The sequence below is a fragment of the Cryptotermes secundus genome, unplaced genomic scaffold (genome assembly GCF_002891405.2).
Source record: "Cryptotermes secundus unplaced genomic scaffold, Csec_1.0 scaffold1031, whole genome shotgun sequence".
NCBI classification, from domain to species: Eukaryota; Metazoa; Arthropoda; class Insecta; order Blattodea; family Kalotermitidae; genus Cryptotermes; species Cryptotermes secundus.
The window spans coordinates 601840-621203 of NW_019718628.1; the positions used below are offsets into that span (position 1 = coordinate 601840).

At 37.8% G+C, this 19364-nt stretch overlaps 1 protein-coding gene across 4 annotated transcripts in view; it reads right to left on the reverse strand.

The window, feature by feature from the left end:
- Nucleotides 1-663: 663 nt before the first annotated feature.
- LOC111862558 (insulin-like growth factor 2 mRNA-binding protein 1) overlaps nucleotides 664-19364 on the reverse strand; it is a 197484-nt gene continuing 178783 nt past the window's right edge. For all 4 annotated transcript variants that reach the window (XM_023848062.2, XM_023848053.2, XM_023848076.2 and 1 more), the window contains 5 exons: nucleotides 16505-16640; nucleotides 13885-14076; nucleotides 13561-13752; nucleotides 8143-8394; nucleotides 664-7591 (listed from right to left, as the gene is read on the reverse strand). In XM_023848062.2, coding sequence (XP_023703830.1) covers nucleotides 7481-7591; nucleotides 8143-8394; nucleotides 13561-13752; nucleotides 13885-14076; nucleotides 16505-16640 — 883 coding nt within the window. In that variant the 3' untranslated portion in view covers nucleotides 664-7480. The remainder of the gene's footprint in view (nucleotides 7592-8142; nucleotides 8395-13560; nucleotides 13753-13884; nucleotides 14077-16504; nucleotides 16641-19364) is intronic.

The window sequence follows — 19364 nt, forward strand, 5'->3', positions numbered from 1 at the left end:
ATTCGACCCTGCAGATATTACCCTTCTTATTCAATATAAAATTTCATGTAACTCTGACACATTTCAGAGTCATTACAAAGATAAAGTCATACATGGTGAAACTAACAGGTGTATGAGTATTTTTGCAATTTGTTATAAATGTGCCAAACAGGGTCTTTGAATGTCACTCCAGAATGCTGCAGATGGAAGGATACGTTGCTTTTCCTGTGCATGTGTGCACACAAACAACTATATATCTAAAAAGAGTTGCTATTCTTTCTTAGTGCATATAATCTATATTAGGAACACCATAAAAGTTAATGTAATATTAGCGTGGGGTATTACTTCGCTTACACAGAGATTTCAGAAAGCATAATGTAGAATGAAAGGGTAAGAGCAGTGCTCTACAGCAATGGCATAAATCAAGAGGCCACCATCTGTGGAACCCAACCATATTAAATTTGCATGCTTTCATATTAAGTTCAGACTCACACCCATAACACACGGACAATATCAGGAATTTGTATGATGGATGTTAGGATTATTCACTTAAACACAGTTTTTTTTAACTAGAATAATTTAATTTTTTTTTCATGGTAGAAAACGGAGAATGCATGCTTGCATGGACCACATATTTGCATTTTTACAATATATAATCCCTTCTTTTTGTTGAACTAATTACAAAATACTTATACAATTCAATCATTCAAGTGCCAATGTGCAGCTTTTGTCTCAAACCTAGCCTCTAACCACCCCGTTATGTTATCTTGTTTCTATTGCAGGCGCCTCTGTGGTTGAGGCTAACTTGATCACGGACTGCTTGACTTCCAATTGCAAAAGAAAGGAAAAAAATCATAATGCTTTTTTTTTTCAGGCACTGAAGCCAATGAATGACAAGATTATAATTGCATGATTACATACGAAAGCTTGCGTTCTTTGAGAGTAACTTCGATTGAACAATCAACATTGTTTTGGGATATCAGCCACATTCCACACTTCTCCATTAAATTGCAGATTTCAACTACTTTCTGAAACAATATATTACCTCGGTTTAAATCAGCTGAATATCAATTTAGATCGACATAACCAGAAAGGAATCCAAGACAATTAATAAACAGAGATATGGGGGAGGGGAACCTCATATTATACACATATTTCAAGACAATGTAGCACCTTCAATCGAGCCTACTCCCTGCATGAAAGTTTCTCTTATGAACAGGAAACCATAGTTACTACCATGTGAGGATAATGATATAGATTAAAAAGGGTAAATATCAGGATTTTGTGGGCAAGTTTTTTTATAGGTGAGAATGTGAGGAATTTTTTAGTTTGTACCCATAAATAACTATCAAATTGAGTATATTTAAGTTTTGGGGGAAGGAGGAATATGGGGGTAATTAATTTTGAATACCTTGCTTCTGACATGAAGGTACATTCAAATCTATGGGGATACATGATTTTCTTGTTAGGCTATTAAAATTCCAACTGCACAAACAGTAGTCTAGGATGCACATGCCTGTCACAAAAGGGTCATGAAATATAGATATATCCAGCTACATAGCCTTTTTCAACACAGTCTACACAACTTCTGAGAGGGGCCAATGGGTTTATGAGGTAATTGTAAAATCTATTGAGGTAGATGCACAATTTAAACTCCATATGTGTTGGCAGTAATGTGGTGTTATGCCATGGGACCCATTCGGGGTGGATTTGGTTGTGAGCATGCTGAAATGAAGCCATCGCTATATTATGACATGATACCCATATAACATTGTTGCAGTAAACCTCATCAGCTGCTGATCCCTATCTCACACCACCAACTTGGATGGGTGCTATTTACAGTCACACAAGCAATATACATTTACACTGTAATGCCCTTCTTCCAGGACTGTTATGCCAATCAGGCCTGGTCAGCATAAATTCCTCACATTAAATTAAATACAAGGAGACAACGCAACCTTGTACTCACAGCACCTTATTTTTATTTTCACCTGAATCTGAAACACTAACTGAAGGCCTAACTTGCCACAAAACATGCTAAGTTCTCCTTGTCAAACATAAACATAAAACATCAAATTTCTTTATGTATCAAACTAGAACACCAAGCTGTTAAAAGGCCGAACACTTCTAATTTCAGGGATACAACCTAATGGCAAGTTAGGCCAAGGTCACGCAAAAGAAAAATAATTATTCATGTTAAACATGAAGAGATATTACAGAGAAGTTAATATGGTATCATCAAAATTCAGAAAGACAGAAAATAATCAAAATAACAAAAGATATTCAACACTTCTGTTTCAACTGCTATATGAAAAATTACAATTGGTTCATTACAGAAAGAGCAGAACATAAGACTATAATGCTGGGTATTACAGTACATTATAAATAGAACATTTTCTTGCTGTTTTGTTGTTTGCAATACATATTTCTACAATCAAATTATTAGTACCAACAATAATAATATTAATAATAATAATAGCAGTAGTAGTAGCAGTAGTAGTAATAGGGCCTATTGGTTTTCAACAAGAGCTTGTGGTGATATGCTGGAGACAGTACTCCACATAAGCCCTCTTGACAACATAATAACCTCTCAACATTATTCTTTTTCAAAATAATACATCTGAGCACCTTGAAAGAGGTGTCATGGGAAGGACAACTGAAGTTACAACTCTTTAATTATCTGAAAATTCATGCTAGTAATGCACAAAAATGTGGGCGCTATGTGTTTATAAGAAAGAAGTTATCTTATTTAAAGTAACCTGATTATACCTGAGAACAATTTGTACGATAATGAGTCATCACTCCTTCGTACCTCATCATATGGCACTGTCAATACCATGTTCATTGTTCCTGTTAGTTGCACTGCAAATTTTCCAACAAATCAGCACTCAAGCTAAAGAAACTCTCTCCACTGAAAGAATATATATACACACATTGCTTCTTGCGATACTAGCATGCCCAACTATGTCAAAATATCATAGAAATTATGTTCAATTTCACTGAATTATAATGCAAACAACAAAAAAAAAATATTCATAATACCATATCCATCTAGGAAATTTGTATCAGTTTACCATCCCCAAAAATTAAAGTCAACACGCAGTTATATTAATGGTCAGGAATTTTGAAATGCATGTACATAGTACAGATAAGGAAAGTTCTTTCTTAAACTGCATATGCAATGCTGTGAAAATATAAGAAAGATTATTATTAACGTCATACAGTTAAGTATTGGTGATTATGATAACTATAAACCCTTCCTTCCACTGAATGAAACAGACATAACTATAATGGGAAAAAAGTCTAGTCTGAAAAACATAACTGAGCTCAGAAACTATCTCATTAAAATAAAAATAATAATAATAATAAAATCATGAAAATAAACCAGTCGATCAACTAGTGAAGTGGTACGGGGTAAACTTTCAGTGCCACTGCGGTGGTACACTGGCTTCATTACTTCTGAATCCCCACTGCCATCTGTTTCATTATATTCACTGTGAAGTGAACCGGGGCACAGAGTTTCTTCTGTTCCATGAGGCGCTGTTTAGCTGTTCTTGTGGCACACAGCTTTTTTTTTTTTCACTCTCAAATACGTGAACAACTAAGTCTATTTATATATATTTTCTTTTTGTTTGAGGTAGTGAATGGGCTTTTGGGTAATGGTTCTGGCACGAGAAAAGAAAGTAACCTGTTCCTGCTTTTGCATAGATGCAAACTATTCAAAATTGGAGAAAATTAAAAATAGTGAAAGCCAAAACCACACCCAGAAATTCATGGTGGTTGGGAAGCCAACACACCCAAACTGCCACTGTGATACCTTTATGGATAAAACATACACAGCAGCAATGATAACGCTGCTTAGAAAAAAAAATGTTAATCTTCCTTACAACTGATATGCCATGAAATAAATAAATGGAAAAGCACTCTGCTTCTTCTAAAATGAAGATAATAAAAATTCCTGCCTCAAGCATAAAAAAGCAAAAGTTGTCAAGATTTCAAAAATTGATGTGAAAGAATTCTAAGTCATTTATAACAAATGAAATGCTTTAAGTAAAAAAAAAAACCATTCCTATGCCTCAAGAGTGACTTGGACAGTACCTACATTTAGATCACACCAGCACAACCAAGATCACCTCTCTCCGAAACATTCATCGATACACAAACTGAGGTGGGGAAGCAGTTACATTGTTTTGAGTGTCCCATCTGGAATACTCATGAGGTAATTGTTATTATTAGTATTGTTTAAAGCAAAACCTGAGTTTAGCAAAAATTAACAGAGAAAAAAGAATATTTGTTTGTATATATTATGAACATAAACATCCATACTGTAATATTTATATAATAATATATATGTATATGTATATATATGCATTTACTACATTAAAACCATTCAGAACTGCAGATATGCTGTTCTTTCATGGACTGATCAGTCGATGTGGAATGTTTGGAGAAAGGCCTGTCCTTGGCAATGCTTGTGAGGTACAATTCCAACACTCAAGCAGAGAAGCAGTGTGCTTTTTGTAATGTAACTCCCTTATATGTCAAGAAGACATTCTCTGGTGGTTTACAAATTACGAGTTAAAGAAGAAATTACGGTTTGTATCTAAGAAGAAAAATTGCAAAACTGCTTCTCAAGTAGTCAGAAGAGGAACTGATGTAACATGGGTCCATCCTACCAGGTATGGAACAAATTAAACATCAACCAATCAACTGGTAAATTTTCTTCAGATTCTTACATCCTACTATCTTGAAAAGAACAATGTTTCTCCAGTACAATATTCGTTTCTGTATGTATTTCTTTTATTTTCCCTTTAGTATCCCTGTTTCAAGTGTCATCCAAAGGATATGGATCATCAAGCACAGCTCAATGCTGCTAGAATTCTGAAGCCGGTTCATCACAAACCTTTCCAATTCCTTTGGTAGAATTGAAATGTACGATTTGAGCATCACTCAATATTTATATATTCAATAATATAAGACTGATTCGGGAAAACAACTACTTATATATTTTTCACGGCATTGGAAAAACTTAATTCCCAGTCTTCTAAGTTTCATTCAATATTTTTGTTCGCTTCTTTTATTTATTGATACACAATTAATTTGAAAGCCACTATACTGAACAGATCCGACCATGCTGGAATGACAAAAGTCAGGCCAGCCGACTAGGCACTGTTCGGGCGTTTGGTGTTCCGTAACAACACAGCCTCGCCTCTAGGAGCAAAAAAGGGCACAACCCAACACCCAAACTCTGCCTAGTGACCACTCTAGGTTATGGGACATAAACCCATCACTCCAGATGGAGCAGCAGAGAGGAGGGGGTTGCTATGGCCTAAGCCCATTCCAGCAGGTGACTGCTTTCCTTCTCTGGCATTGTCACATCTAGCAATAACAGCAAACACAAAACAGTCCAGATAATCTCTGCTAAGCAAGGGACTTTCAAATCACATGCAATGCTTATATTTTTATAATTTTTTTGTTGCAAGTGTGCTTCACTTTCTTATAGACTTACTTTTAATTTCACCTCCTAACAAACAAAAAATTTCTGAATGTTTACACAGTTATGCGTAGTCCATATTCCTTATTTCTATTATATGTAGTTCAATGTTTTGAATGTAAGGTCTCCCCTGTAGTATTTTTGTTTACTGCAGTAATATGTCAGAATCCACCTAAGTTTACAGTGTCAGTCGGTAAAAGTTCCATTTTCGATCTTGCATTTGTACAATAAAACATTTTTTTTTGTATTTTCTATCAGCTGTGTTTGTTTTTATTTTGGAGGGTCTTGGTTTGTGGTGTTTTGCTATGTTTTCAATCTTTCCAAAATCCATGTGAAAATTTTAAAGGGTTCAATAACTCAAGCAATCAAAAGGAGACTGCAAGAAACACATTTCCATTAAAAGATTCACAGTCTTTTCTTCTAAATTGCTTTGAGGATCAAAATGTGAAAATCAGCTTTCTTTTATATAACTTCTGAGCATACTCTAAATCAATGTATTCAAATTTTGAAAATTAAAAAAAAATATATGACCATGAGACAGTTTTGATTTGAATGAATTGAAAAACGTTGAGGCTCAGCGGGCTTCCTGCTTGCACATTGGGTTTTCTTTGAGATGATAAGATTATGCTAACATTCGCTGGTTCACTCTTGCCGGCCAGAATGTATGGACATTGTTATGCCTGTTATTGGTTACTCTTTAAATATAATAATGTGCAGCCATTTGTTTCTTTCACACTCACTCGGCTAACGTTTTCTTCTCCATTTTTCTACAACACATAGCCCAAACAGCTACATGTCATTTTAATTTTTATATTAAAAATCTAACAAAAAAAAATTTCTCCCAACAATGTATCAAAAATAAACTTTGTGTAATAACTTTGTTTATAAAGGCAAAAAAGAACCACAATATATTTGCAACAATAGTGGCCCTCTTTTATATTTTAATTTAATTTTTGTACTAACTAAATAACAGGGAATCCGATTGAGATGGTAGTTTCGGAACCCTGAAATTGCTTATTTATCATTCACCTCCATTAAGAAACCTCCTTAAAATCGAGGTCTCAAAACACCGTTTATATCGAATCACATTATTAAAAAAATCGACATATTACCCTTCCTCTTCGTAGTATTTTTAAATACACATTTTTGACTGAATGAAAGTTCGGTGGACCTTTCCTTTTACATACAGTAAGACGATACGACGAATACGCAATTATCCCTCTTCTTCTCCAAGGGATTTCCGACTCCCCAAGAGAAAAAAAAAACATTCATAAACTATTCTCTCCCCCCTTAAAAATTAGGGAGGCGGTTAGATTAATGCCATCATGGAATTAAGACAGGGAAGGAGGTAAGAAGGCAAAAGTGTCACATGCGCAACCAGCCACACAGTCACTTACCCAAACCCTCACAACATATCTGTTCATTTTGTTTCTAAAACAAAAACAAAAATACTCTCATTGCGATCACTTCCAACCCATTCTCTCTAAATCACGCTTCACCCTTTTTCCTCAATAATAAAAAAGAACACTACATCCATGCGTAATAAGTCCCTGAATCAATTTAAGTAATGATTAAGACAGGGAAACAGAGAAACAGTTACCTGCTTCCAAACCCTGCGAGGCTTCCCTTATATCAAATTGAAAATTAAACCAGAACTCCACTTCAAAACCTCCTGCTTACACTCATACACAAAAACCTATCCTGGTTATCTTCCCGTTAAAACACATCTGTAACTACCAGTTTATAAGCAATCAACGATGTACTTAACGGACGAATTATGGGAAAAAGATTTCACACAAAATATTATCAGGAACTCGAAATGTTATTTTTCATTTCCCAATGGTATTTTTTAAAAATTGTTTCTTCGTTCTTCAGCATCACATCTTTGGTATAAATGTGGGGGTGTACTTTGTTTGCTTTCTTCTGAATATATTGAGGTATATACGTTGTTTCAAACTTGCAACTGTGGTTGCCATCAGTGCTCGTCCTCCAATCATATCCACACTCCTACTGCTGTGGTGGTTCTCTACGTGATGGTGCCCCTCTCTGACCACCCCGTGCCCCTGCAGGCAGTGGTTGGGCTTGCAGAACCATGGCTCGGATGCGACGCTGAGCCGACTATCACAAAATAAATTTTATTAAGCAGCTCAAATAAAGTGACACATGCAGAAGAGCTTCCAAAGCAACAGGTTCTACAACATAAAAAGCATGTTTGGCTTTCCACTGTACAAGAAAAGGGTGTATTTAAATCAAATTTTTATGTTAGTCATAAATGTGTTTTGTGGCGCTGTAAATTGCAAGCAATATGGAAATTTTCACATATCACAGTCTGTCCTCTTTACACAATAAAAATACAACTGAATGCCATTTTATGCACAGTACTATGTAGTGTGTACACATTTTCAAAACAAGATTTTAACACTTTATTCTATTACCATGTTTCTACACAAGTAAATGAACATGGTGGAAGGACTCTGTGAGAAATTAAAAAATTGTACTATGCCAGGATCAATCATGATACATATTTTTCTTGGCACATTTTCCCACATACTGAACTTTCTTTGTTCTTTTCTTCTAAGACTGCAATTCACATAATGTAATGCCAGAGTTCACCTACTTGACCATTTATCATATTAAAAGGAATGTCAATAACCTGAAAGAATGCATACCTGGACTGAGAAGAAGGGTCCAATGATATGAACAGTAGTTTCCTCATCTTGGGAAGGGGGAGAGGCACCCTGTTCTGGCAGTTTTATGATTGAACCCGTAACTCTTTGAAGCTCACGCACATTTTGTCCACCCTTGCCAATGATGCGCCCAACCTGACTTGACGGCACCAGGATCTCTACTGTTAGGCGCACATCATCTGTACCAGCAACAAAACCTTCCTCTCGCATCTTCTCGAAGATGAGGTACTGAGCCTGTAAGTCACACACCTGTTATCTGACCAAGTGCCTAATATGTGAGATTCAATGTTCCAACAGCAGTGACTATGTACATTTCTGTATCCTTAGATGTGACATCATGAAGTTTGGTAGATATGTAGCATCTTAAGTCAAATCTTTGGCAGTAATCCTAATAAAAATTTTGTGAGAAGTTAGCAACCACTCAGCTAGTCAAGAAATTCACTGACTAGGGAGCTTGGTTAATTAACATGTGCACAAGACTGAATCCTTTCCCAGATCAGATGACTTCAGCCCACCCTAATCCAGTTTAATAGTATCTATTACATTCTATCTCAAGTCCCAATGAGGTCATTGGATTTCTAATCCTTCCAGTCACACTATGGCCCTGGGGTCAACTCAGCCTCTAACAGAAATGAGTACCTGGAATATTCATAAAATGTTCTTGGGGGTAAAGGGTGACCAGCACATAAGGCTGACAACCTTGCTGCCATCTATGAACTGACTGTCTAGAAAATGTGGGAACCTCAAATTCTCACAACCCCATGGGCCTCCACGGCCTGTTATAAAGATACCATTCCTTTTACTTTACTATTCCTGATATCTTCCCTCCGAATTTTCTGAATGATTTTACCTTAATATTCTATCTTTCTAATGTGTGCTGTAAGTGTTACCCAATTCATCCTCCTTGATTTTGTCTCTAACATTATTTAGCATAAAGCACATTTATGGAGTTTCTCATTATGTAATTTTCCCCAGCCTCCTCTTATTGCCTCTCTTGCTACTCAACTATCTCATCAGAACTGTCAGGGGCTCAGGGCTCTTAAAACGTTTACATTATACTGATAAAATTGAGACCTCCCCCCACTTAAGCCAAGGAGGGTAAAACTTTATAATACATCCATTGTTAATAATGATGAGAATGTACAGGCTTATTCAATACAAAGATTGGTAAGAAAGAAGGGGGAAGAAAAGTTGTAAAACACTATGCCCTGCCTGAGGAATAGTACTGATTGTTGTATATGTGAAATTTATACTCTAGAACAAATTCATCCAGTGTCTTGAACAATAACACAAGAAATATTGGGTTTTCGGACTTTATCCATCGTCCTGGTTTTAAGATATCTAAGAAAAACATGACGTTTCGGAAACTGGATCTGTTTCCGTCCTCAGGTGAGGGAAAACACCTATTCTGTTGGGTCCCTTGCGTCCAGTGATTGAGGCTAGCTCTTTCTAAGGAACCCAACAGAACAGGTGTTTTCCCTCACCTGAGGACGGAAACAGATCCAGTTTCCGAAACGTCATGTTTTTCTTAGTCATCTTAAAAGCAGGATGATGGATAAAGTCCGAAAACCCAATATCTCTGTGTGTTATACACCATCATCAGAATCCTATAGTAACTAATAACACAAGAAGTTTGATCTCTTCTTCATCATACACTATACTTTCTGGCGTAATGCAGATACAAGGGCAATTTTATATTCTTGCATTTTTAACCTAAACATTATTTTACATATCAAAGTTATTGAAAGTGGAGTAAATTGTCAAATTCCAAATCCTAACAACTTACATCATTACCATAAAACTCTTTGAGCCATTTACCTTAACAAAAATAGGTTTTGCATGCCAAAGACCTCCTCCTGTCCCCTTATTACTACCATTCTTTCAATAGACACAATACATGCGGTTGTGTACACCATCTTGTTCACCACTGCATGATGGTACGACCAGGGACTTGTAATCAATGACATAATGACACTCATGTATATTAGTAAATTAACACAAGTGTAATGTCTTCTTGAAAAGGGTCTGAAGGAATAAGTCTTAACCATCTTATACAGCAGACTCTTGATTATCAAATCTGATGACTAACTGCATAACTTTTGGAGGCTGCTTGTTACTGCTAATAGCTTCCTGTAATGATATGCATTACCCATTACACGTGTTTCAGTGATGCCTTATTATGTTTGCAGCTTTTTACTTAATTACTTTATGCTTTCAGCACTCAGCTACTACCACTAAACAAAGGATGCTTTGCTGCACTGCACAGATTATGTCTTAACTATTTGGCAGGATTCTCTCCAAGACAACCAGCAACAGATGATAAGCAAACAGTGATATCTGAACCTGCTTCAACTGCATATTCACACCAAGGAAATCAAATCATTTCTGTTGAATGAAGTGGTCACTGCAAACAATGTTGTGGAAGAAGCAATAAGAAAAACTGTGGTTAAACACCTGTGGCTACACTCCTTTTACATTAACAATTTGCCCTGTGCATTTCAGATATATCCCATTTTGTGCAATTCAGAATGGAATAGTCATAGATTCAATACATTCCTATAATTTGTATGAACTAAGCATTACATTGCTCTTCCAAGCCACGAGTATTTATTGTGATGTACATCACCCAACCGAGCGACAGCCGCTTATCAGTGTATTTTAGTGCAAACTTTAGCGGATAGAGGGTGTTGTGTGGTCAGCACAACATATCTCCACAGCCGTTAATTTCAGTTTTCTAGACTGGAGCCGCTATTTCCTTGAAATAGCTCCTCAATTATCCTCACAATGCCAAGTGTACCCCCTTCCCAACCCACTACATCTCAGAAAAAATCTGGTAGAGCCAGGAATTGAACCTGTACCTCTGGATCTGTCTCCAGAAACTCTGACCACTAGACCACAGAGTAAGTCAGTGGCAAGTAACAGGCAAACACAAATTAGACGAGACAGCAAAAATGCTCCTTATGATCTATACAGTGCATCACTTCTGGATATCTCCACTTCTGATACTGTCGTCTTTCCAGAATGGCTCTCATCAAGAAACAACCACCTCCTAAAGTAATATATATAGGCAGTTGCTAGTTTCCTAGTATGTGTTACTACTGCACTGGTGTGAATGCCCAGACTGGCAAGTAGCATGTCAAATGCATTCTAAACACCAAACTGCATTACAAGCTTTAAATTCACACAGAGTTCACTGGTTTTTGTACTGTACTTAACTAAATAACATTGTTATAGGTATCATATTTAATTTCCCTTAGGGCTTCAGTGTTCCTTACATTTTCAATTTATATAATTTCGGTAGTTTCACCTTTTACTTTTCTTGCATTTAGCCAGAACAGTGTTAATTAGTTCTATGTAATTTTATTCTGTACTTGGCCACAAAAATAGAGAGGAAAAAAAAGCAAACGTGTGGTTTTGACAATAAATCATGTCTTTTATTGCATTAACTTTTATTTTTTGTTGTATATATAATTTATAAACTGATGCCGGAAGCAGCGTCATCAGTAGCGACTTGAAGCACAGAACAAATGATGCTCGAGATGGTTCAAGTTCGTATAGCAACAGGCGTGACCAGAGTGGTTTGAACGGCTGCTGTACTGCGATGTGGAAAGCAAATGGAAAAACTACCACATTATCACTTTTCCTGGATAGTCTCTTTCCAAAAACAGAAGATTGCATTAAGTGGAGGAACTGTTTGGGAAGAGATTGTGGACCCGTCGTCTAACAGATGACTGATGAATGAATGAATATAATTTATATAAGAGCAATGAACTTTCAATATACAGTGAAAACAGCTATAGAAATGCAATGTTTAAAGTAATAAGGGATTTGAGGACTGAATGCAGCATGGACAGGAGATTTACATTTCTTTGGATTATCCTTTTCTTTTAACTATATGTACCACTAACACAGATAAGAAAGCAAATCTCACTTCTCCAGAATTTTTAGCCTAGGTGTAATGACAGAAGATGCTGCCATTTAGTTTTCAGCAGAATACACCAAACTTCAGATATCTGTGAAGATTTTTACTAAATATACAACTATACTGTCCTTTCAACTTCCCTGGATATGATTCCTGAGGCAACTCGTGGCTTGTGAGGATGGAATACATTTATTCCTTCACAAATTTGGTAAGGCCAGAATTGTCCAAGAGCCAGCAAACACAAATATAATTTTTCATTTTGGAAACCAAGTGTAATTTCCCTCAGTTCGATTCATAATCATGGTGAATACAATGGAACCCCCACTTAGTATTCCTCAATTTAAGGGTTACCCTCACTTCACATACAATTTCAATGATGCCACATCAATCTCAGTGTTAAGTTTCCACTATTTAAGACTTTTCTCAGTTTAATGATTACATTCAATGTGCCCCAAAGAAAGGTAAATGGGGTTTCACTGTATATTTCATAATACACAGCTGAATGTATATTAAGTGTTTATTTTCAAACACACACAGCAGTCATGTAAGAATGGAAGCTGAACATGAAGAACCAAATTTCATCCAATACTTACACACAACAAACCATGCGGCTTGTTTACCAAAAGGATATTCATCACAATTAAAAAAAGATAAATCAACAACCAAGTGTAACAACCACACTGGTTTCTTACTGCATATGGTTACAAAGAACACTTTTAGTAGTAATCCAATGATATATGTGGTCTGACAATAAAGTTCACGAACTCATCGCAGTAATTGTGCTACATACCCTCATTGCTGAATATCACTCTGGTCGCCTTCAAAGTACTCCCTTTGGAAGCTACGCATCAATGCCAGCACCTTGGCCACCCTTCAAAATAATTTTGGAACTGGTTTTGTGGAATGGCATTCAGAGCTGCCCTCTATTACTCCTGATGTCATCAATGTTGTAAAAATGCCTACATTTCAATATTTTCTTTATCTTAAGGAACAGAAAAAAGTCACTAGGGGCTAAATGCGGTCGGATCCAGTGAATAGGGAGGGTGTTCCAGCAGTTATTTCTTTACCAGCTAAAAACTCCCTCACAAGAGCGCCATGTGAGCAGGTGCATTCTCCTGATGCAAGATCCAAGAGTTGTTGGCAAAAAGTCTGGGCCATTTCCATCTAAGCTTTTCACACAGCCTTTTCAGTATTTCCAAATAGTATAAACTTGGTACACCTGTGTCATCAAACCATACTGAGGTTTCTGTCTACTGCTGCTATGGCAAGCACACGGTGGTGAGTTTGAGAACTTTACTGTCAGACCTCGTGTGTCCTTATGACTTTAGAATAGAATGTAAATGTTGGAAATTTCAGAACATAAAGAAAGATCAGTAATGGAAACTGCCATTTATGGCACTTGGTACAGGAATAATATGGTTCTACCTGCTCAGCTTGGAACAATTTGTACATCCTATCACAGCGCAAAAATACTGTACCTTCCATTGGGATTCTGGTGAACCAACGATGGTCACCTTTCTCTCTGTCTGCTGGTCCTGAGGTCTGTCCTGCTCTAATGGTGCTATCTTCACAGATGCTCCTGAGAAGCGAATGATGTTTCGGATGTGTGTACCCTTGGTCCCTATGATGGCACCAACAGCATTATTTGGGATGTACAGAAATGTGGTCTCCTAAAAAAAACCATGATCTGTAAGGTATCACAGCATGTGCATTCCACTTGCAGTTAACTTTATACAAATACTATATTTTGCAGCAACCTCGCCAAAAGACAGACTTAATCTGAAACACAAAGCAAATATTACCTGAGTGTCTCCACCCTGTGCTCCACCAGACTGTGCAGCAGGAACAGATGACTGGTACATGGAAGGATAAGGAGCTGGACCCGCGCCATACATTCCGCCTGGGAAGCCTGCAGAGCCCCGCGATGTGAAGCCCATGTTTGAGGTAGACATCATTGCCATTGGATGCAAACCAGGGAACATCATACTTTGAGGCTGCTCAGAAACACACAAACAGCAGCACACTTCAAAGATGAAAACTTTTGAAAACACCAACGGGAAAGATGAACTGGTGGCAATGATTCCAGGCAATGTCCATATTGAAAGTCACTAACAAGCCACACATAAATATATGTTTGTATATATTACATACATACAATTTATACAATAGATTTTCACTGCTACTTTATGTATCCATCCTGAATACAAAGTATGGTTGGCCAGAGAAAGCAGCCACAACAAATACAACACTATGTAAAATGTTTAGTCAAAGTTGTCCCTGTGCTTAATTACTTAACCACCATTCCATGAAGGGATATGGAGGAGTGGAGATATAGCTCCAACGTTCTTCACCTCAGGATTAGATGGAGGTGAGCTGTCAGCTTCATGCCCTGGCTACTTTACCCCTGGGGAAATCTAACATGAAACCCACTGGATAGGAGGCTGGGTGGGCCCCAGAGCCGGTCTGGACACTATAGGGAAGAAAAAAATCTTGTCCCTGCCAGGAATTGAGCCTGGCTGCCCCAGCCCACAGCCTGTTGCCAAACTGACTGAGCTATCATAAAACTGTTATCTTAACAATTATTCTCATCTCAGAAATACAAGACAAATTTAAGAAGCTGTTTTGCAAACAAAATGTTATGTGAGCCTCTTAAAATTACATGCAAGACTACAAGAACTGAGTAAAAACACGCACTAGCAGACATCTGCATAAGTTTGCTTGCAGTGAGAACATGTGGCAGCACATGTTCTTGGTAAGAAACTTTTGATGTAATCTGGCATACAAAGCAAAAGAAAGGTTTTCCATCATCTGCACCAATTGAAATCTCTCCAAAATTTTCAAATTCTGTGGAACTAGCCCATACAGTATGTGCACACCCATTAAGACATTACTGTTGAAATGTATTTGATAATTAATTTGGAGATTCAAATAGAACACAAGACAATCAAAATCATTTATAAAAGACAATTCTTCCACATAAATTGTGTGTACTGAACAAGGTTCTGAGGGTATGAGACTGACTCCCACAATTGTTAAGGACAATTCTGTATAGGTAGATTTAACAATGTCACCTTCTGTGTTAATAATGCAGTTCAGAATTATGAATTCCTGTTACTGTAAGCTTACATTATTTATTTACTTGCTTATTTTCCAATCCAATCATTTGTTTGAAGGCAGAACTGAATGTTAAAAATTGTTTATATACAATCTTCTCGCTTTAAAGCACAAATAAACTACAAATGTGGGCACTGTAGGAGGTGGATATCTATATGGGAAAGTTCCTGGACACAATTGTGTTCCTCAACTGCCATTATTGTGGCTGCCTCGGTGAAAGATGATGGGAGGCCAAGGTCACACTTCCCCAAGCCTACTGCATCAGTCTACCATGTGACATCACGCTGTGAGCACCAACTGTTTTTACACAAGTGCCTTTTTGCAATTGTGTTTTGACTGCAATGGATGGCAAAATCAAGTGATCTGTCTGCGTCAAGTTTCGTGTGAAGTTCCATAAATCCGATACTGAAACCACGGAAATGCTTCTGGAGGCATTTGGAGAACATTCTTTAAGCCAGACAGCCGTTTTTGAATGGCATTAACGTTTCAAGGCCAGTTGAGTCTCAGTTGAAGATGATAAACATTCAGGGTGACCAAGCACCAGCAACACGACAGAAAATGTTGAAATATTCAAGAACCCATCCACGAAGGGCTGTTGCCAAACAATCCACGAGCTTGCAGACACTGCTGTTATCAGTCATAGAGTCTGCAAGATCTTAACAGAAAATTTGAACAGCACCGCACTGCTCCATCACAACAACATGCCAACCCTTACTTCCCTGAAAACCAGAGTTTGTGATTAACAAACAACATGATTATCATTCCCCATCCTCCCTACTCGCCTGACTTAACCCCGTTATTTCACTTCGCTTCCCAAATTGAAAATGAAACTGAAAGGATGAGGTTTTGAAACACTGCTTGACCTCCAAAGGGAATCACAAGCAGTACTCAACAATACTGTGGAAAGTGACTTCTGCGGTGCTTTTGAAGCATGGAAAAAACTATGGGATCGCTGTATACGTTCCAAGGAGACTATTTTCAAGGAAAAGGCAGCCAAATTGAGTAAGGTAGGCCAGCATTTGACCTAGTCCAGGAACTTTCTGATAGGACTTTGTATTTAACGACGATGACTAACTCCATGAAGCAGAGAACTTCTTGAGAACCAAATAATGGCACGGCTGCTAAGAATTTCCATTTTAAGTCACTAAAATATTTCACTCTAAACAGATTTGGTTAAAATATTTGAATACCCAAGCATTTATATGTATATATAAAAACATTGATAGCCCTTCATATGTTGCAGACACACTTCCTTTTTGTATATAATAAAATTGAATACACTGCTTTGAATTAAGGTAAGGAACTCACAGCCATGGCCTGCAGATCATTCTCGTAGCTCTGCCGTAATTTGGCGCTGATTAATGCCTCCGCCTTTGACATGTTTTCTATAGATCCTTTCACTGTGATTATCCTCTCTAGATTAAAGCTGTTGATGTCATTGATGCTGTAACAATATTCATAAAACACTAGTTTATATATGCACTTAGCGAAAATAATTAAATATAAAGAAAACTGTCTGGAATGTGGATACAGAATCTTCAAACTAACAAAAAGGTCCATACATTTCAAATAAAATTCTTCAGATCTCATTTGGAATGAAGTTCACAAACCTAATCAAAATATAACAAATTACTAAATACATATTGTGACATGTTGCGCAAAGCCGAGCCCCCCCCCCCACACCAGCAGTGACGCGGCGGGTGAGTCAGCGCTCCCCTCCCACCCCTCAGCGGTAACGTAACGCTCGCGTAATAGGCGAGTAATCACCCCGCATCCTGGCAGCTATGCGCGGTGACGTCACGAGCGGAGCCAAAGATAGCCGAGCCCCGTAACCGGGTAACTATGCAAGGCGAATCAACAGCGGTGACGTAACAGGATGACGTGGCACTCATTACGCAACAAGCAAGCACTGCAGCTATATAAGTGAGCTGCACAGTGGCTGCGAGTCAGTTATAAAGTAACAGTCGCCGAGTTGAAACATAGCAGCCTGCGAGTGTGCGATAACTAAGAAGTCAGCGAGCGGAAGACTTATTGTGTGCTTTCAAGACATAGTGAGTGCTGTAGTACAGTTATACTCGGAGTGTGTATTTCAGGGAGACTTGTATAGCTCCCGCACTATTAGTACGTGAAGACTCTTGAAGACAGTGTTAAGAGATCTTGTTGTAGGGTTTGTAAACTGTGGAAACCCGTAATATTGTTATAATTAACTGTAGCCGATAGTTGTAGATTGTTGAATAAACCAGTTAACGATCTCTACGGCGTCTTCAGTAACGCAAAACACGTTACAATATTTTACTATGTTTCTTGCAGGTGGCCACATCATGTTCAGTACTCATTACCATCAATAACAGTAACATGGCAGCTGGAAAAACTTGTGAGATGAGAGCAACACAAATGCTACAGAATATACTGATGATGGCATTAATATGTGATATTTGAAATTCTGTAATTTTTGTGTAAACTAAAACTACATATGACTGCACAATATCTATATTTACTTTTCTGTTCAATGCCAACAGCCTATACACCACTGAACACAAATACAATGAATTCATAAGGTAAGTAGTATAACCATTTGTAAATGTAAAGCTATCCCTTAAAAGGCCGTGGAGAGGTTGAGATGCTGAGGCTGCCACATTATCTAGACAATCGGCTCACTGATGGCACTGAGGCTGTCGGCCTTACATGCCAGGCACCCCTTACCCTCTGGAATATTCCTGGTACTCATTTCTGTTAGAGGCTGAGTGAAACCCAGAGCCATAGTGCAACTGGAAGGATCAGGTCAATTAAAAAAAATTCAGAGACCTCATAGGGAACTGAACCCATGACCTTCCGGCTTGTATATTTACAAAATTCGCATGAACATTTTGTGTGCCGTAACAAATGCAGTGACAGAACCGGTGTTGTAGCTTATGTTTGGTATCTGGTCACTAACAGGATCTGTATACAAACTCTTCAGCTATAAGTTCTTCTGGCCCCTCATTATTTGCTATTTTTGGTTTCTTTAATGACACTTCTGATTGCAGAGTATAGAGCTGAAAATAAAAGAATATGTATAAAGAGTCTGAAAGGAAATAGCGGTTATGGCCTAATTTGAGGCATTTTCCTGCCATCTTTCTACACAGAACAGTGGCTAGGCCCTGAATCACCAGGGTTTGCCTCACAGGTGCAGCCTGCCAATTAGCAAGCATAAAAAGAAAGACTAGTGTTTGCATTTTAAGTACTTCCTCAGAGGCATAAGTTTTAAATTTTTGGCCAGTTCCAATTTTTCAGTTCTGTTGCACTTGCAACTAACATTTTGCCAATATCAAGATTTTCACAGTCACAATTCATTTCTCTGGGTTTCATGATCTCTTATTTTAAGGTCCAATTAGAGTCAGATTAAAAATATCTTCCCATCACTCTCATGACATGTCTTAAGAAAGAAGTTATTGTAAATAGTTTTGATGTTTGTAAGATAACTGTGTAACCATTACAGAAATGCTTCCTTTTGGATCAGATGTAAGAATGAGAAACTACTTTCTCTCTGGACTGTAGTATTGAAACCCATAATGCAGATCTAGGGAGATGCATGATGAGTGGTACCTTGGGCTTGGGCCCAGGCAAATGAGTGCTACTTGGACACCAACCCTTTGCTCTCATTATGTAAAACAGCCTGCATGAATTAAGAGCACGCAAGTCTCAAATTTATGAGACTTAATTGAGAAAGAATTCGACATTGATTCAAACACCTATTTTCAGCTCAAACTTCAAGATTTCTCTAATAACTATGTTTGCTTTGTGGGCCAGGATCTGATGTCAAAAAGGCTCAGTACCTTATACATGCACATACCTATGTGCACCCACTGTCACGTGTTGGGTATGTCACGCGACAAATAACTTTATGTGGGTCTCGGGTTTAGCGAATCTTTATTGGACACTCACACTTACACACCACACAATTATTGTCACTTGCAGTATCGCCTGACTTCTGTCTCTACTTCGATGCTTATACTGTCCTTCCCTGTGGCTGGATCTCAACTGTCTTCGGCGACGGCTATCCCAATACTGTGTTCTTGCTATCTTTGATCTGTATCATCTGGCATCTAGGTTCCATCTGTACTCTTGTTGTCTGTAGCTCTTGGCTTATGTAGGTGTTCTGCGGACTCAGTAGAGGACAACCCTCGCC